General features: G+C 46.8%; 1 protein-coding gene across 1 annotated transcript in view; it reads left to right on the top strand.

Annotated features, from left to right (window-relative positions):
• Positions 1–18,015, top strand: part of SLC7A10 (solute carrier family 7 member 10) — a 38,595-nt gene extending 20,580 nt beyond the window's left edge. Inside the window, exons 2-11 of the mRNA XM_082062779.1 lie at positions 1,277–1,481; positions 8,252–8,403; positions 9,149–9,274; positions 9,735–9,888; positions 11,515–11,638; positions 11,734–11,837; positions 12,936–13,032; positions 16,162–16,311; positions 16,672–16,849; positions 17,739–18,015. Coding sequence (XP_081918905.1) covers positions 1,277–1,481; positions 8,252–8,403; positions 9,149–9,274; positions 9,735–9,888; positions 11,515–11,638; positions 11,734–11,837; positions 12,936–13,032; positions 16,162–16,311; positions 16,672–16,849; positions 17,739–17,866 — 1,418 coding nt within the window. The 3' untranslated portion in view covers positions 17,867–18,015. The remainder of the gene's footprint in view (positions 1–1,276; positions 1,482–8,251; positions 8,404–9,148; positions 9,275–9,734; positions 9,889–11,514; positions 11,639–11,733; positions 11,838–12,935; positions 13,033–16,161; positions 16,312–16,671; positions 16,850–17,738) is intronic.
• Positions 18,016–18,273: the final 258 nt, after the last annotated feature.

Below are 18,273 nucleotides of genomic sequence, written 5' to 3'. Positions count from 1 at the left end.
ACACCAGACGACTGCCGCCACCTTATCCCTGCAGTTACATCTCAGCGGGACTCGTCTCTTCCCTGGGGTCCATCACAGCATGGCCTGATCACACCGCTTCCCACAGTGCTGCTGACACATATCTCCGCCACGACCCCACCAGCAGGTCTGCCCATCACCCCAAAGCAGCTGAGCAGATGCAGAAAGCCAGGCATGCAGTCAGCTCGCACCCCTCGCCAGCACGGGGGTCACCCCCCCAGCCCCACACAGCACAGGTCTGCAGAGATACTGCACTGTAACATTGCACATCATCTTGAAGATCTGCTAGATTCCTTGTCCGTTATCAGTTTAGAGGATGCCAGGCTGCGTTTGGATTTTGTCCTGACTCAATGTGCTGGCACAATGGAAAGGTGACAGTGTGGGGGTGGAAGCTCTCACCGGGAGCTTGCTGAAGGATGGGTATTCGCATCTGCTCTTTGCTGCCAAAAATAGCAGCAAACCTGAACTAAGGTGAAAGAGAGCACTGAGAAGGCAGAGACAGCATGTGGGGAGCTAGGAGACTCGTTTATGGGCTGCTTCATTCTGTCTTTGGGCAATTCCTGTTTGTTCACCATTGGGGTTGCCAGAAAGGAGTACTGTCCCATCCCAAAGAGGCAAGTAAAATCTACAGATCAATTGTGGTGAAAAGCAGTATGGCCTAAATTCAACATGCTCCCCAAAATCCCACTGGCTTGTCCCAAAATTGCAGTATTTTCAGGTGTCTGTGAAAAACAGAAATACACGTATCTATGCTGGCAGGTACTCTTTCCCGTTTCTCCCTCCATGAGTCACAGTGCCCAAGGGGCATCCCTGCACCCAGCCTCTCATGGCCCCTGCATTGTGTGCTATGCTGGGGGGGGGTGGGATTTTGACGTCCCAGCCCCATTGAAGACGGGCCTTATCTTGTCCAGATTCCTTTCAGGAGGAGATTAAAATCTTCATTACAAGATGCTTCTAGCTCCCTTTGATATATTTGGCCACGGTGGGTGACAGCACACGGTTGTGCAAGCTGTCTGAGCTCATGCCACAGAGCCATTGGTTGCAAACGGGCACTTACCCTCCCGGAGCGCCAATAAATAGCAATGCTTTCCCAAGCGTCTAATCAGATAAAATACAATCATGCAAAATCTGGGAGAGGATTTGGTGGGAGATTCTTGTTTGATTGGGTGGGAGCTGGGGGTTTGTTTGCCTTTTTCTTTAAGAAAAAAATGCATTTCTCACTTTCTTTACCTAACTGCAAGCCTTTCATCCTTTCCAGGTAATATCATTGGTTCTGGGATCTTTATTTCGCCAAAAGGAGTTTTGGAGCACACCGGCTCGGTGGGACTTGCTCTCATTATTTGGGTGCTTGGCGGCGGGGTGGCTGCCCTTGGTTCTCTATGTTACGCCGAACTGGGAGTCACTATCCCCAAATCAGGAGGGGATTATTCCTACGTCACAGAGATTTTTGGTGGGTTAGCTGGGTAAGTACCCTATCTCTATAAAGTAATTTGAAAACACTAAGTATATTAAGTTTGGAGAAGATATCTGACTTGGAAGAGACACAAAACATTTGTCAATAAAATGCTTTTGCAAAGTCATTTTTCCTGCTCTCATTAGAAATACCAAATCGCTCCTACACAGAGCTAAGACACTTTCACTTCCTTCTCTTAATAAAGGCCACGAAAGGAAAGAACCAGGCGGTAAATGATGCTGTGTCCATGTGACATTCCTGTGTGCCAGCCATAAATGATCAGTACCTTGTACTGAGGAGCTTCACACAGCCGGGAAGCCAGGATGGAGCTACTACATAATCCAAAACCCTCCTTTGACGATACAGAAGGCAGCAAATATTTCTGTGGCATTACATTGTGAAACCTTCCTACAGCAGAATACAGAAAACTGCTGGATAAGGAGATTTTCCCACAGAAGCGTCAGGCTCAGGTGCCCGCTTGCACCACTGCCTCACTTACTGCAACTGTACACAAACAAGGGTTGAAGAGAGGGAAATGCCAACTCAGGGAATGATTTCTCTTTGAAAATACCTGAAGTGGAGTAGTGTGCCTAAGGGAGGTCATCATTTATATTTGACCGTATATTTTGTTGCGTCAGAAAACAAGCTTGTCGCAGTTGAGCTGGCCACTGAGCTAAAGTAAATCAGCACAGGCGTAATGCTGGCAGGCTGTCCCCAGTCCCATGGCCTGTCCCCTTGCTCACGCCTGCCTTGGCTCAGTGCCACCCAAGCACTGGGCACAGCCAGCATCCAAAAACACACCAGGTGACAAGGGAGTTTTCTGGGGATTGTCAAACATAAGCCACTGCCTTATACTAGTTCTTATAAAAGTCTGCGTTTCTTCAGTCAGTAGAATTGCTCCTCTGAACATTGTCCCACTTTGCATAGAAAATTACACTCATGTCACAGCATGATTGAGGGAACAACAGCATAGGCTTGGTTAACCAAAATCTCAGCTGATCTTCACTGAGGTTTGCTCTCTCACGGGGTGCAGGAGCTACACAGCAAAGCCCCCGTGCCCCCAGGACGCTGCAGCAGGCAGCAGCTTCCCCAGTACCTGCTCCCAGGAACGGGGTCTGCAAGCAAGGAACACAAAAATGAAAGAGCAAAAATTGCACAAGTGGTCACAAGTGCTATCCCAGGAATATCGCTGTGAAACCATCAGTTTCAGAAAACCAAAAGAATTATGCTTTCTAAGAGAGAAAAAGAAAGTAATTAGAAATCAAGTACGACTAAACCCAGCTTTAGTGGTTCCTCAGCTCACTCCGCATGTTCAGAGAATTTGTGTGGTACCCCGCACACCCATTGATGGGTCACTACCCAGCATTTACCTGGGGACAGAGCAACGCTTTCACCTCCAAAAAAGCAGGGGTCTCCCTGCTGCAGCAGCAGCACACTTGGTGTCCAGGCTTTCAATGAACAAGCAGTATCGAAAAAGCACAACCTCATCACCAGAAGGGAAGCAGCAGTGCTCCCGTTCTTGCTTTGCAAAGACACTTTTCATTTTCTCACAAGAAAATACACCATGTTGTAAGTATGGCAAAGGGTTACCTTAGGCAAGAAGCCTCCTGGTAGGTTTTTGCGTAAAAGAAAGGGGGGCTCAGTCATAATTTCCAGTAGAGCTCGGCTGGGACTGCACTCTGCTGCACACTTTGCTGAGCCACCACCTAATACCTGCAGCTGAGGGGAATTCTCACAAGCACCTTCAGTTTTCCACTTGGGAAGAACCCATCACCTCCCGGCACTCTGAGCTGGATGGGGCCCTTCGGGAGCCTGCACTCTGCCTCCCCCGAGGAAAAAAACACTGCTTCTCAAACAATTCCTTTTTCTTTTGTAATGTGACCCTTCTACAGTAAACAACATCAAATTCAACACACAAAGTTTTAGTGCCTCTGCCAAAGGATTTTTGCAATGGCAGATTTGGATGATTTGGTCTATTCACATGAAGATATTTGTTAGAGGAGCATGTACCGTACCCACCCAGCCCACAACATTTCCTCTTCACATCCGTTGTCTTGTCCCTGCCATTCAAAATCCCCCCTATGTTTTCCTGTATAGGTACAAGGAACAAAGGAGTACTATTTGATTGTAACAGCCATTGGAGTACTACATGCCCCACCTTCTGTGCCTGACAGTGTTGATAGTTGGTTGTGTGAATAAATAATAATTAAAAAAAAAAAATCATAGCACTGCTAGGTGTGATGTAAGAAAGTGAATGGAGTAAAAGAAAGAAGCAGCAGCTCTGGCCAGGGGAGAAGGCAGAGGTGAGGGAGGATTTCTGTTGCACTGGGCTCTGGTCTGGTACCCGAGAGCAGACTTCTCACTTTCATCTTCATTTAGAAATCATCTTGGTTTTAAATAGCATCTGTGCATGAGCGCAGTAACCGCAGCGAATGGGTCACATCCTGTGCTGCTGGAGCTGAGCGCAGCTCATCTTACATGCATATGGGCTTGCATGTCTGTACAGATCATAAAAAGAACATTGCCCAAACCAGTAAATAACAGGCTTTATATGTGTTCTTGCAGAAGACAATTAATAAATTCAGCTTCATGAAAAAAAACACTAGTGCATTTCTGATAAATACAACTTCTGATAAATACATTTCTGATAAATAATGCTCAGCAACAACACTGCAACTAAGCTGCTTCTCCAGCAGTGACTGAGGACTGATCATAGATCCTTACTGAAAATCAATAGCACTGAAATCAGCAGAGCGCTCTAAGCCAAACTTTTATGTGTCACTCCAAACTACAAGTAAAACATGTTTCAAATACCCTTCTATGTTTCCTTTTTGTTGTTACTGCAAAAATCTGAAGTTTCCAAAGGCAATAATTCTTTCAGCAGTGCAGGATAATATTAATAATATTCAAACTAGCTCCAACTTTCTTAAACCAGTTCAGATTCTCCCATCATAAGGTGAACTGTGCTACAGCATCCATTTCAAACTGTTTTCTTCTGTTAACGACACACAAGTAGGGTACACTATAATTTTCTATTTTCACAGGCTGCTGTGACTGCATATTTTTTATCTAATTCAAGGTCCTCTTGGGGGTATAGGTACATCCCAAATACAAGTTCCAGAACCAATTTCACCAAGTCCACTAGACTATTAGAGACCCAGATCAAACCATCCTGTTCATTTCTTTCAACGGGTGAGGAAATTAGTATGCAGAGATATCTGAAAAAAATTCAGTTTTGGTCCAGAGATGACAGGCACTTCCACATGAACGCCACACTTTCCCTAAAGCAGTATTTCCTACCACAGATTGTCACTTATTCCACTGGAACTGGGAAAAATAATCTAATTAGAGACATTATCTAATACACATGCACATTGATGGGAGGATAGCCATTAATTTCAGTGGACTTTCAATTAGACTCAACAAAAAACCAAGGCAGAGTCCTTCCAGCTAACAGCCATTGACAGTCATTACGTGCAACCACGGTTGCTCAGAAGAACAATAACCTCAGACAATAAGGTTATTTTACTGTCCCTTTTGCCATTAGCACATGCAGATACTTGGATTGCCCACACAAACTCCAACACCCAGGAGAGAGAGAAGAAGAAAAATTTAAAAAGAAACAAAGAAAGATCACAGGAGCAGACACACCTTCCTTTTCTCTACATTCAGCTGTGTCCAGCCTTTTTCTAAAGGTCTGATTGTTTCTCAGTCATGAATGAGAGAAGATTTAACTTCTCCAGTTCTTGTAGTGCTGTAAATTACTGAGTAACCATAAGAGCCGACCGCATGGGGTTCAGCTCCTGATGCTCTCAGTGCCACAACTCAGCCCTCAGGGCAGTTTCCACTTGAAGAGCCACTTTCCCACTACCCACCTTCCGCTTGAAGAGCCAGGCAAAGTAACTCCAGGTGTGCCGCAATGACATTTCCCTGCTTCAAGCTGGACTTTGGGCTACCAGAGCTGTTTACACCCCCTCTGCATGGCTGCCCCGGGCAGAAAGCGCACCTCCAGTTATCAAATTTCATACGCCATGATAGGGAGGACATCTGAAAATCAGTTATGTCTGCAGGAAGATTCAGCCCTGTGTCACTTAAATTAATCATAACTGATCTGGAACAGTTGTTCTTTGCTAAGGAGATGGCAGTCTTAACTCTTCACAGTATCACAGTATGTTTGGGATTGGAAGGGACCTCAAAAGATCATCCAGTCCAATCCCCCCGCTAGAGCAGGAACGCCCAGGTGAGGTCGCACAGGAACATGTCCAGGCGGGTTTTGAATGTCTCCAGAGAAGGAGACTCCACAACCCCCCTGGGCAGCCTGTTCCAGTGTCTGTCACCCTTACTGAGAAGAAGTTTTTTCTCAAATTTAAGTGGAACCTCTTGTGTTCCAGCTTGATCCCATTACCCCTTGTCCTATCATTGTTTGCCACCGAGAAGAGCCTGGCTCCATCCTCATGGCACTCACCCTTTATATATTTATAAACATTAATAAGGTCACCCCTCAGTCTCCTCTTCTCCAAACTAGAGAGACCCAGCTCCCTCAGCCTTTCTTCATAAGGGAGGTGCTCCACTCCCTTAATCATCTTCGTTGCCCTATGCTGGACCCTCTCCAGCAGTTCCCTGTCCTTCTTGAACTGAGGGGCCCAGAACTGGACACAATACAACTGGACACTCTTCCAACACAACATATGATAAAAGGTGGTGCTTTAAAAGCAAAGACTTCCTAGAACACTCAGATTGTTGGGTAATTTCATCAGGATTAATTCCCACCCACAGCAAATGCCTCTTCCCCGTGAGCAGTTTAATACAAGAACAGCCATTCCCATCTGGCTGGAGCTCTGGCTCCCAGTCCTGCTCCTGGCAGCTGCCGACAGCCCCGCGAGGGCCAAGGCGAGCGCTCGGCAGTGCAGCCCTGGCCGCATGGCCAGGGACGGGAACGTTGTCTGAGTGACTAGCGTGGAGATCTTTTTCTCAGAAACAGGCTTTGGTTAAAACTTGCCTGGAAAACACACAAGGTAAAAGTGGGCCTACATCTTAGGCAAGCTTCCTTCTTATTTTAAAGCCATCTCTTCTTTGAGCTCCATTTGACAGTGCAACTTTGTCACCCTCTGCTGAAATTCTGCATTTACTTTAATTGGCATTATCAGTCCTGAATGTATTTCAATTCAGCTTGAAACAAACTGACTGTCAGAAATCTACTGAATAATTCACATTCCCGTTTAACTGTATTCTACCCAATACCAACTGTAACGTGCTCTATATCACAGCATAAAAGTGTCAGTTTTGCCCGAAATACTTTTTCAGAGTCATTCACCCCACTGAATGTTTTTATCTGAACATAGTTCTCTGCCTACATAAAGCGTGCGGGTTAAGATGAACATGGCAGGGAAGAGCTGGTGGCCTCTGCCCAGCAAACCCTGTGGCCCTGTGGGCACAGCTCTGCCCGACCCTGGCAGCCACCAGCAGTGCTGCTGGGCACACCTGAATGGGGCTCCTGTGGCAATGAGGGCTGAACTTGACCTCGCTGAGCACCACCAGCATCCTAACCCTATCAGTGAGCAATTCCTGCAGTCTTTAAGTCAAGGGTGGTCTTCAGTGTTTTAACCCAGTGAGTTCCTGTGTTGGGGTTCAACTTCTTAGCTTGCCCCGTGCTCAGGCTCCTGCTTGCAGAGCTGCCCCAAACTGGGTATGCCACCCTCAGCACCAAACAGCACAGAGCTGTTACTTGGCGAAAACCATGCTGAACCACAACGGAAAACATGAAAAATGGGGAAGGGGAAGCAGTCGCACAAAAAATAAATAGGAGGGAAAGCAAAACAAAACAGCAAAACTGGGTTTTAAAAACAATAGTACCATTTGGGAAGGTGACCAGCTTTTGCATCACACCAGCTTACCAAATTAACTCTCTGGTAGTTAATAACAAAAGGAAGCATCAGATTGACCCCATACTTCTCAGAAACAAGGCAAAGTAAAGGATGTGCTGTGTATCCCTGCACTTTACATTTATACATGTATGTTAAAGAGTTAACATGTATGTGTACATGGCAAGAAGGATTTCATTTTCTACTACAGAAATAATACTACTTCAAATATCCTAAAACACTAGCCAGATGCACTGCTGATTTTACAAGATAAGTATTTTTTTTCCTTTTCCTAGAGTGAGAAACCAAAATATCCCACACTTTATGTTTGCAAGGGTACCTCATTCAGTGCAATCAGCTGCAACTGGAGGCAGAAAACCAGCCCCGGTGGGACCTGGTTGGGTGGTCGCAGAACACTGCAGCACTAAGCTGGCCTGGCCCAGGTTGCAGAGCTGAATGGTGACAAGAAACCCCCTAGTGACCGTCAAGGAGCCAGTAGCAGCCACAAGAGTGCAGCTGGCCCACAGCTGGCGGCCCTGCCAAAAGCCTTCAGAGATGCCTTCAACGTAGGGACCGCTGTGTGCTGCAGTTAACATGTCAGCCCAGGAGCAACAGAGATGCTTTCACTTTGACATACACAGCTAAGTCAAAGCATGCCCACTGGACATAATCCTCACTCTTTTATACATCCCTAAACTGTGCTTAGCTTAAAAATGTTTAATTTAAAATTCAGATTGCACTGGGAACATGGGAAAAGGGATGAGGAGAGGCACAAGTAGGTGACTGTTAGATGTGACGGGGACAAAGGTGCTTGATCTTGATGCCTCGGGCACCATCCTGAAGCACTGCACCACGGAGCGTGCATTACCTCCAGCACACCCCCAGCACTGCTTTCTTGTGCTTTTTCTTGTCTTTTCAGGTTTCTACTGCTGTGGAGTGCAGTGCTTATCATGTACCCGACCAGTCTAGCTGTCATCTCTCTGACCTTCTCAAACTATGTCCTGCAGCCCGTCTTCCCTAACTGTATCCCCCCCTATAATGCCTCCAGGATCCTCTCCATGGTGTGTTTACGTGAGTATTTGCTTCTCGCGCACACACAATGTTTGCCTCAGTTTTACATGGGACTGCTCAAGGGGCTACCCCAGCCAGGCTGGGGTCATGGCCACAATCCAAAAGGCGAGCAGGGAGGTCCCAGGACAGGCACCATGACTGGTGTGGGATATTCTGTCCCTTCCCACTTGCCTGCAGCAAGCACCATGGGCTGGAGCAGTGCACAACGCCACCCGAACCCCTGTGGGTCCTGAGGAAAGTGACAGCAGGTGATCCTGTGGCATGGAACAGGGCTGTGCTCCCTTCAGAGCCATGGGCACCTGGCATGGGTGACCCACCAGCACAGGTTACCCATAAACATTTGAGCCCTTCCTAGTCTTCTTTTACATTCACAAATGCGAGTGTGTAGAAGAGCAGCCCGCCACTGGCTCTGCATTAATTACGGAGCCAGCAGAAGCAAACCAGAGCTGCAGGGACTCCAGCTGTTCACCGTTTCCATGAGAAGGAAGCGATCCCCACATGTTGAGCACTACTCAGGCACAGTTCCTAGAGCTGGGGGAGCCCCGAGCGGCAGCGCCTGAGGGGGGAGGCTGCTGGCCGCCAGGGATGCCCCTGCAGCTGGGATCTCCTCGGGAAAGGCGACGCTCCTCCTCACCCTGGCTCCCGGCAGGAACGCCTGTATCAGTCTGTGCTTTTCGATGCTTTGCCTGTGTGTTCTTAAATAAACATAATTTCATTTCACTGAATTCAGTCTTTTGCTCTCCAGTCCTCCTGACCTGGGTGAACAGCTCCAGCGTTCGATGGGCAACACGCATCCAGGACATATTTACAGCAGGAAAACTCTTAGCCCTGACCCTTATCATTATTGTGGGCTTCATACAGATCTTTAAAGGTACTCTGTGAGACAGCACTAACATGGGTGTCGTACTGTTGATAGACTTGATTTTTCCCACTTACTGCACTATTTCCTCCTTAAAACCGACCCAAAGGTACCCAGGGTTTAGCTGAACCGTGGTGCTGTGTACTCACACAGCCATGGAAAGGATGGCACAATAGAGAAATCAGCTGTTTCTCCTTAAAAAAGTCCCTTTCCTACCCACCTTGTCAGTTTTGATGTTTTGATAGAATAACAGAGGGCAGCTGAGGATGTTTCACAATCGTTACTGAAATTTTTCAGTCTGTTGTGTGTCCTTTAGATCTGAAGTGCTCTGGGTGTAAAATGAATAAGCATGAGCATGAAGTCTCAAATCCAATAAAGAATAAAAGCCAAAAGTTCACCTGTTTCCTGGTGTCTCTTGTAGGTAGCACTTCTCTAGGGATGGTTTAACCTCTTGCTTGCGCTCTCTGTGCAGGAAGCTATGAAGAGCTGATACCAAGCAACGCATTCAATTTCTGGATGACTCCGTCGGTGGGGCATTTAGCATTAGCTTTTCTTCAAGGGTCGTTTGCCTTCAGTGGCTGGAACTTCTTGAACTATGTAACAGAAGAACTGGTTGATCCCCGCAGGCAAGTATCCATTTCCATGCCATCCACATTTTCTTGAAGTGCTGAGACATTGGAGCCATCTGGTAATATTGTTCATTTAATAAGCTGCAGCGATGTCATTCTGTGTCTATGGGACCAGTCTTTCTAAATGAAGGATTTTTTTGTCTAGAACAAATAGCAGGCAAGTGGAAGAAACACTGAAATTAGAAACATATTGCACAAAGCATTAACTGAATCAAACCAGCCTATAGACAAAGCGGTATCTCTCTGGCACTGTTCAATCATACAGTGCCACACAAGTTTTTATAGGGAGAATCACTTGTATTAGAAAAACATTGATTTATGCTGGAAGTCACTTTGCTTTCCCACCCAAAGGTGATCTTCCCCAGAGATCTTAAACAGAGAAGATTAGAAAGTCATTGCACGATGAAGGCAGCGGTCCCTGCCCCAGCACAGCTGTGGGCACTCGCCCACCGGGGCAACTGACATCAGGTCACTGCTGGTCCTGGGTGTGGGAAGGGGCTTGGAAAGGATTGGCACAAGCAGACTGGGAGAGCTGGAGGGAAAGTGATTTTTATAAAGCAAAGCTCAAACATTTCAACATTCCTGAGCTGATGAAGTGGAGCCTTAGTTATTTCTAGGCATCCAGTGCACACAGCAATTAATTGAGAAGTTTAAGCTGTTACACAGCCTGGATGGAAATGAATTAAAGCTGCGGCCTTGTGAGTGGCTCTGCACACGCCTTCACACCAGTGAGTGGTAAAGTGTCCGTCCAGAGGTCTTGGCAGGAATAAAGAAAGTGTGGTAATGTTTTCCCTCAATGGAACACCAACATTGTAACGGACCACCACAATTTCAAAGCTGAATAATGAAAAGTTATGATTTAAATAAGGCAAATATGGCCTCACTTGAAAAATAAAAAGAAAAAGGAGTGAATGGACGTCATTTTTTATTTTTGCAGTTTCTGAAGGGAAACCAAAATACAAAAAAAGTAACTGGATAACCAAGAAAACTTCCCATTTTTACTAAATCTGTTCAAAATCACAAAGGCTAAATACTTTTTTAAAAAACATTTTTTCCAAATCTGACACACAGAGAAAAGTGCATGATTGCGTTAGATACAGAATGGTTCAGGTGTCCACCTCTAAGGAGGTCTCTGAATCAGAGGCCAAGTACATCTGTTCTACTCTAAGTGGCCATGGCATTTTATGACCAGACCAGGTTTACAGCATGGGGTGGGCCAAGGCAGCCACCTGGACAACAGGATCCTGTCCCTTTTCAGAGCGGGCAAAGGTAAAGCAAAACATGGCGTTTTATTCCACCACTGGTACTTGTACCTAGGGTTATTGAGAAAAGGCTACTGCGTTTTTCAGCAACACGCTGCCTCAGTCCCAACCAACAGCCCAAAGGGAGCACATGGTGGTTTTGGCCCAGGTTGCTGCCCTCTGCAGACGTGGCATTTCATAGCACTTTTAGCCTTCTCCAGCCTGCAGCGGGTCAGAGCCTATGGAAACACGGTTCCCTCTGGAGAAACAGCCAATGAACCCACCTAGCTGGGTGACCTTCCCCAGGCTGTACACGGTTGTTGTTGTGGTCTCACTGTGCATGACTGTAATTTCTTATCTACCCTCCTGATTCTTTTATTAGGAACCTACCTCGTGCCATATTCATATCCATCCCATTGGTGACATTTGTGTATACGTTCACCAACATTGCATATTTCACTGCCATGTCACCCCAAGAGCTCTTGTCCTCCAACGCTGTGGCGGTAGTAAGTAAACCATTCCCTGGATGTCTAAAATACACTTTGATTTCAGTTCTGTGCTTTGCAGTGTATTTCAGTTTCTCTGCCTTCTGTTGCTTTAGACATTTGGTGAAAAGTTACTGGGCTATTTTTCCTGGGTTATGCCAGTCTCAGTGGCCCTATCTACATTTGGAGGAATAAATGGATACCTTTTTACCTCGTCAAGGTTAGATGGAGTACAATTTTATGAACATTATCTAATTTGGGGAGGGGCTGCTTTAATTTAATTTGCTAAAGAAATGCTAGCTAGATATTTTGGATGTTGTGGAGCATGAGGTCGTTGTTGGGTGTGTTGCATACATTCAGATATGAATTGCTTTGTTTTTAATCAGCAAATGTAATATTGAATCATGGAATCTCTTGCAAAATCATCCTTATGAGCTACTGAAACTGTCTGCAGATGTGGAATTGCTCACAGTAAGAGCCAAACACAGCTTTAACATGGAACCTTAGTCATTTTACATCAATAAAGCTCCAGTAGCTACAAGCTAAACTGTGCTTTGCTCAAAGAGGAGTTTTAGGGCCTGGTGCTGTTCCAAATTACAGATATTTTCCTTCCCATGCTGGAAAAAACTGCTTTCAGGCAAGATGCTTTGCCTGCACACTGCTGATAGTGGGACCAGAATCTGTAAAATCTATTTATATTACTTCACCTGTCTGAACTTAATTAAAAAGTTACAAAATTTTTTTGAGGAAACAAGTCAAATATCTTGTGAAAGTTATTTATCTCAGCATTTTCACAAGTATCATGAGATGCGACAAATCTGAGCGCATACCTAACAGATTATACGCTTTAAAAGGAAATATTAAGGCATGTTAAACCTTATCCAAAACATTTCTGACACTCAAAATATATATGAGGTCTCTTTATGCCTTGCCTATGTATGGCTGATCACCTCACAACCTACACAGTACTCATCCCACCCTGGGCAAGCAGACTGCTGGCCAGCAGGCAGGGACTGCACAGATTTCCGTCCTCCTCCTCCTCCTCAGAGGTAGTTTGGCATCTCAGAGCAGTCCATTTCACAGATCACAGTAGCCATTAAAGGCTTCATATTCTGAAGGATCTAGCTGAGATAACTTACACCGTGTTATGCTGGCAGTCTCTAGTGGTCTCCCCAGTCACAGACCGGCACCTGCTGGCCACAGTTCCCTTCCGCGCCCAGACCGATGCAGGCAGTTGAGATTGGAGATGTTACATGGCTAGATATTGAACAGGCTGTTGTAGAGCCAGGGGATTCAGCGTTACTGTTCTTCTTTCCAGGTTATGTTTCTCTGGTGCCCGAGAAGGCCATTTGCCGAGTTTGCTTGCCATGATCCACGTCAAGCACTGCACGCCCATCCCGGCCCTGCTCGTCTGCGTAAGTTTTACCATCTCTGCTCTGTCGCCCTGTAACCTGCTTTTAGAAATACTGAATTGTGGAGTGGAGAGCTGGAAAAATCCCCTGAGAGGCCGTTTTACCCCAGAAGAGGAGAAGCAAGTCAGCCTGGAGTGCTGCTGGTGGGTGTTGGCAGTTCCAACAGCCCCAGAGAGGAACAGCCTTCAGCCTCAGAAATAATTCCTCCCGCTCCCAACCACCCTTGACGCCTGGAGGGTTCCCTCACACCTCACTTGACCTGCAATAAAAGCCGGTTACCACTGGCCCTACCCACAGCAGAGGCAGAGACTGGCTTTTGAAACAGGGATGCTTCTGTAACAAAAGACAAGCTTTTTGACCAATTTTACCTGCTTTCCACAAACATTTGGAAATGTCTGTGGTCACTGCTAATCCCACCCAGGCAGGGCTGGTTTAAATCCCACCGCCAAAGCCAGAGACATGGCGGGTCCCACGGAGAGGACAAAGTGCTCCTAAAGTCTCTTACTTTCAATGAGCAAGGCGCCTTGTGAGGAATGATCAGACAGTGCTCTGAGGACATGGGGTATTTTTCTGTGGGCCAAAAAATTAAGTAGGGACAGTGATTAGAGTGGCCCTAATTAATGCATCTGCTGAATGTGTCAGGTAGACAAGAGGTCACCTGCAAAGATCAAAAACCAACAGATCAAGCGGTGGGAGGGTTTGGGGCTGGTCAGCTTGCCGCTGTGCTCCCATGGGAAGAAGATTTTTCTCACTTTTTATACACCATAAATGTCCACGATACTAATGACTTACAGAAGTTATTACTTGAATCAAAGAGCTTTATACAGTTTTACCAACGGTGAAGCTAGAATATGCGATGGGCTTTACTGCAGCAGATGTTAAAGAGGGAAATGACTCCTGGTGCTGCCCTCCCCAGCTGCATGGCCCGAGCAAGGGAATTTCCCAAAAGGCATTTGCTTGAAATCTTGGCTGCATCCTCTGCTGCCAGCTCTAGATTTACCACTGATATTAAACCAGTGAGGGTTTGACCCCAGATGCACTGGGAAGGTGCACATTTATGTGTCTCCTGGCTCTAACAGCAATACTGGCACAATACACCCAGACCAAATTTCGCCAGATAAGCCTCCTGCACATTCCACTTTTACGACAAAATACCCATCTAGCTGAGGCTTTATGGCATTCCTGGGGCCTAGTGCTCCGTCACAAACATCTCACATGTTGCCTGTGCAGGGTTTTGGGGTACACTGTCCCCATCCTGCCCCGGCAAGCAGCAGCCACTGGCCCCATCATGTTCTCCTGCCAGGCAGATGAGCTCCGATGGTGCTGAGGAAGCAGAACTCCTTTGTCCTTAAAAATACATCAGCTAAAATAACATGCTGAGTTTCAGAGGCTGTTTCGCTGTGAAATAGCCCCAACATGAGGGGGCCACCCAAGCCGATCTGGGCGATCTATCAGGCGTACACCAGCCCTCCCAACTCAAACCATTCTCTGTGAATTGTAGTGCCAATCACAGAACCAATGCTGCATATCAGTTCATCACTTGTAAGCATTTTAATGCAGATCAGGGTATATCAAATGCTGCTATGAAATATTAATTCCTTAAGAAATAGAAATATAAAAATAATACGGCGTAGGCAGCTACAATAGCAAACTGGGTCAGACTTTAGGCAAACTTAATTAATACATCAGGTTCCTTTTTCCCTTCCAGTGAATCACACCTAGCTTTTTGCATGGAGAAAGATTTCTTTGTATGTGGAGAAAGGCTTTTTTAACATCACCAGCGAGACCTGTATTTTTACTAATCCTTTCAAAAATCAAGGGGCCAAGTTAGATGTAAAATAAAGAGGCTGGGCTTTTTTTGCAAGGCAGTGAGGAGCAGCTGGCTGTCCCGCCTGCTCTGTGCCCGTGGCTGGGTGGCCAGGGGGGGTAGCACACCCCTGTGAGCCTCGCACCGCTCAGGGATCACACCCACACCACGAGCAGGTCTGACACATCAGTGTCACCTACACGCAAGATCTCACCGCTCCAAAACCCGTCAGTGGCAGGAGAGGGTCGTATGTGCATACGATATTGTGTGCCTGTCAGAGGAAAGCAGGGAACATGTTATATGATGTCAATATAAAACACCACCCTATTTTAAATCCATTTTGTGGAGAGGCTGCTCAAGGCATTGAAAACCCCCTGCCAAGCCTGTGAGGCTTTGAACAAGGGCATGAAGGGACCAAAGGCACATTTGACTGTGGTGGTGCTTAATTCCTGGTGCCAGTGGCACAGAAGCCATCTGTCCCGAGAGGACATTGCTATTGAAACAGCTAATTATGAAAAAGTGACATAAGCAAAAGGAGTGCCTGGAGTAACACAGACCAAACTCCTGAGTGGTCTCTGGAGGGATTTGGGTATTTAGTTTCCTTCAGGTTCTGGCCACCAGCAGACAACATTCACAGGACCGGTATGTGGTGCAGGCAGGGGCTCAGCTCCTGGGGGTACCGACAGGCAGGGGTGCAGGACCCAAGGAACAACCCCTTGACTCCTGAGCCAGCTCTCTTGGCTTTACAGAGTAATGCAGAAATAATACAGTACAAACAGGCAAGCATAGGCACGGAAATTTCTACCATCCACCAGTTTCCAAACACAAGCGATGCTCAAAAGATTAATGATGCCAGTCATCTGCAGCATAAGCTGTGGGCCAGCAGAGTTAAAGGGCAAAGCACTTATTCTTGATAATACATAGGCCACCTGCAACAATGTAGTGCACTGACCGCAATGTGTTAGTCTGCAAGAAATACTTCTTTCATCCCATAGAGCTCAATAGCCTTTAAAACACACAACAGAGATGGGTGAGTGGGGCCACGGGCAGCACAGCCCCCCTCTGCCAGCACCCCTGAGTATTTACAAACAGACTGGCTGGGCTCTGGCTTCAGCATGCCCCAAATAACCCTAAATCCCCATTCAGCCCCATCCCCACAGCTTGGGGATAACGCACTGAACTGCAGGAGGCAGCAGATGCCCAGCAGTGGCCGTAAACAAAAGAAGTCTAACTGCTTTAATGGGGGGTTTGGGGCTTATTTTTGTTGATTTTAAGCTGCCTTTTCTAGTAATGACTCAAGTAAGGCTATGCTTCTCTCTTTGCAGTGTTTGGCCACCCTTGTCATCATGCTTGTTGGAGACACATACACACTAATCAACTACGTGTCATTTATTAACTACCTCTGCTATGGAGTGACAATTATAGGCCTGTTAGTGTTACGCTGGAAGAAACCCAAAATCTTCAGACCTATCAAGGTGACAATGTGAAAGCTAAATCTCTGGGTTGCAGTAGCGATGCAAATGGTGGGACAGGCACACCAAGCCCTCCTTCCTCCCGTTTTGAAGAACGGCTTGTTTTTTGATTTAGTGATAATGTTTTAAGGTCCCAAACCATGTCCCAAAATGTCATTAGTATAAAAAAAAATGGATACACAGGCAGACCCCTCGTGAACTCGCTGTGATGGGCAGGGAGGTCAACAGTGGTGGAGGGAAGGGGGCATGACCCATGGGGGGGTCCTGAAGCCGCAGCGCTGCCTTCAGTCCCCTGCAGCCCCGCCACCGGTCAGCCCCTGCTGCTGCTCTGCAGTTGTGCTCTGCTCTGCTCTCTCCTGGTAGGTGAACCTCCTCGTCCCCATCACTTACCTGGCATTTTGGGCATTTCTGCTGATCTTCAGCTTATACTCCGAGCCGGTCGTCTGTGGAGTTGGACTCATTATCATTTTAACTGGAGTGCCAGTGTTTTTCCTTGGAGTCTATTGGAGAAATAAACCAAAGTGTGTAAATAGGCTAATAGGTAAGCCAGCACCGCGGTGCCTCGCTGCGCTCCTGGGGCTGCTGGGACCTGCTTAACCTTGGTTGCATCAGCACTAAACCAGCCAGGGAACCACCTGTGCAAGCCCAACTGCCTCTCTCAGTCACAGGCAGCCCCTTGGCACAAAGTGGCCGGACAGCGCTTGTCTTTGGGCAATGGCTTTGCTCTGCTTGGGCACATTTGCCTCCTTTTGTGCCCCTGTGCAACTCCCCATCCATTCAGCTTGCTCGTGGCAGCCTGTCCCAGAGCAGATGCATGGGAATGTAACTCTGAGTCCATGGAGGCTAAATAAGTTATCACAAAAGGACTAATAAACAGCCAAGAGCTTTGCCTCCCCATCAGCCTGCTTTCCTCCCACTGTGCCACCTGCACGTCCCGCTGCACAAGCCCAACACGACACGATGAATAATTTCACACTCAAAAGAAAGCCTTACATTATCACTCCCATAAAATTAAAATTGCACACAAGTCTTCTATGTTTTGGCTGTGTTTGACTTTTAATTGTTCTGCCACGAGGCGAGGGCTGTCAAACAAGCACCCTGCAGCCCTTGGCTCTGCCTGGGTTTCCACCGGCTGTGGTGGGGCTCGGCTGCTGGCACAGCCGGGGGCCAGGGAAGGGCTGTGTGTGGGCATCCCTAGAGCTGCCCATTCTCCACCGCCCCTCCTGCGCAGACACTGAGTCACAGCTGAGCTGGAGGTGAAAGGGTTGAAGGGGGCACTCAGCTGTGCAGCGGGGTCGAACGGCCCCGGCTGGGAAGATGCCCCGTTCATTCACATGCTGCATCGCCCCAGCATCACGCTTTTGTTTAGAAGAGTTCGAGCATCCCTATTAACCATCCCTATTAACTCCCTACATGTTTGCTCTTCGTAGAGTCCGTGACGTGCTGGGGACAGAAGCTGTGTTTTGTGGTCTACCCTCAGGGGGGAGTTGCTGAGGAGGATGAGGCACCCTCGGCCGCATCTCAGAGACCCACGAGCAAGACAACCACGAGGAAATGATGACATGGTCTCTGAGGCTGAAGTGGCTTCTTGTTTACATGCTGATTCTTGCAAAAAGTTTTTCTGTAAAAAAAAAAAAAAAAAAAGAAAAAAAGAAAAAAAAAGGTTTTTAGAGCTCCAGTAGTGAAGCTCAGAAAATGAACTACACCCTCCATGGCATTTGTAGCTTTTAGGTTTTCCCTAAAAAAAAAAACAAAGAAAAAAAAAAAAGAAAAAGAGAAAATAAATAAAATATAAAATAAGGTGCTGGTTGGTTTTTTTTTTCTGACAACGTACTTGCCCAGCAGGGGAAAGCAGCACAGATACAGCTCTGGAATACTGCTTTTAGCAGCCATGAGAGTCCATCAGAATCAGATAGATTCAGGTGTTTCAAAAGCAGGGCAGTTCCCAACTCAAAATCAAAGTGG

The sequence above is a fragment of the Streptopelia decaocto genome, assembly GCF_964273445.1.
Source record: "Streptopelia decaocto genome assembly, chromosome: 11".
Taxonomy (NCBI): domain Eukaryota; kingdom Metazoa; phylum Chordata; class Aves; order Columbiformes; family Columbidae; genus Streptopelia; species Streptopelia decaocto.
This window is presented reverse-complemented; position numbering and strand designations above follow the sequence as displayed.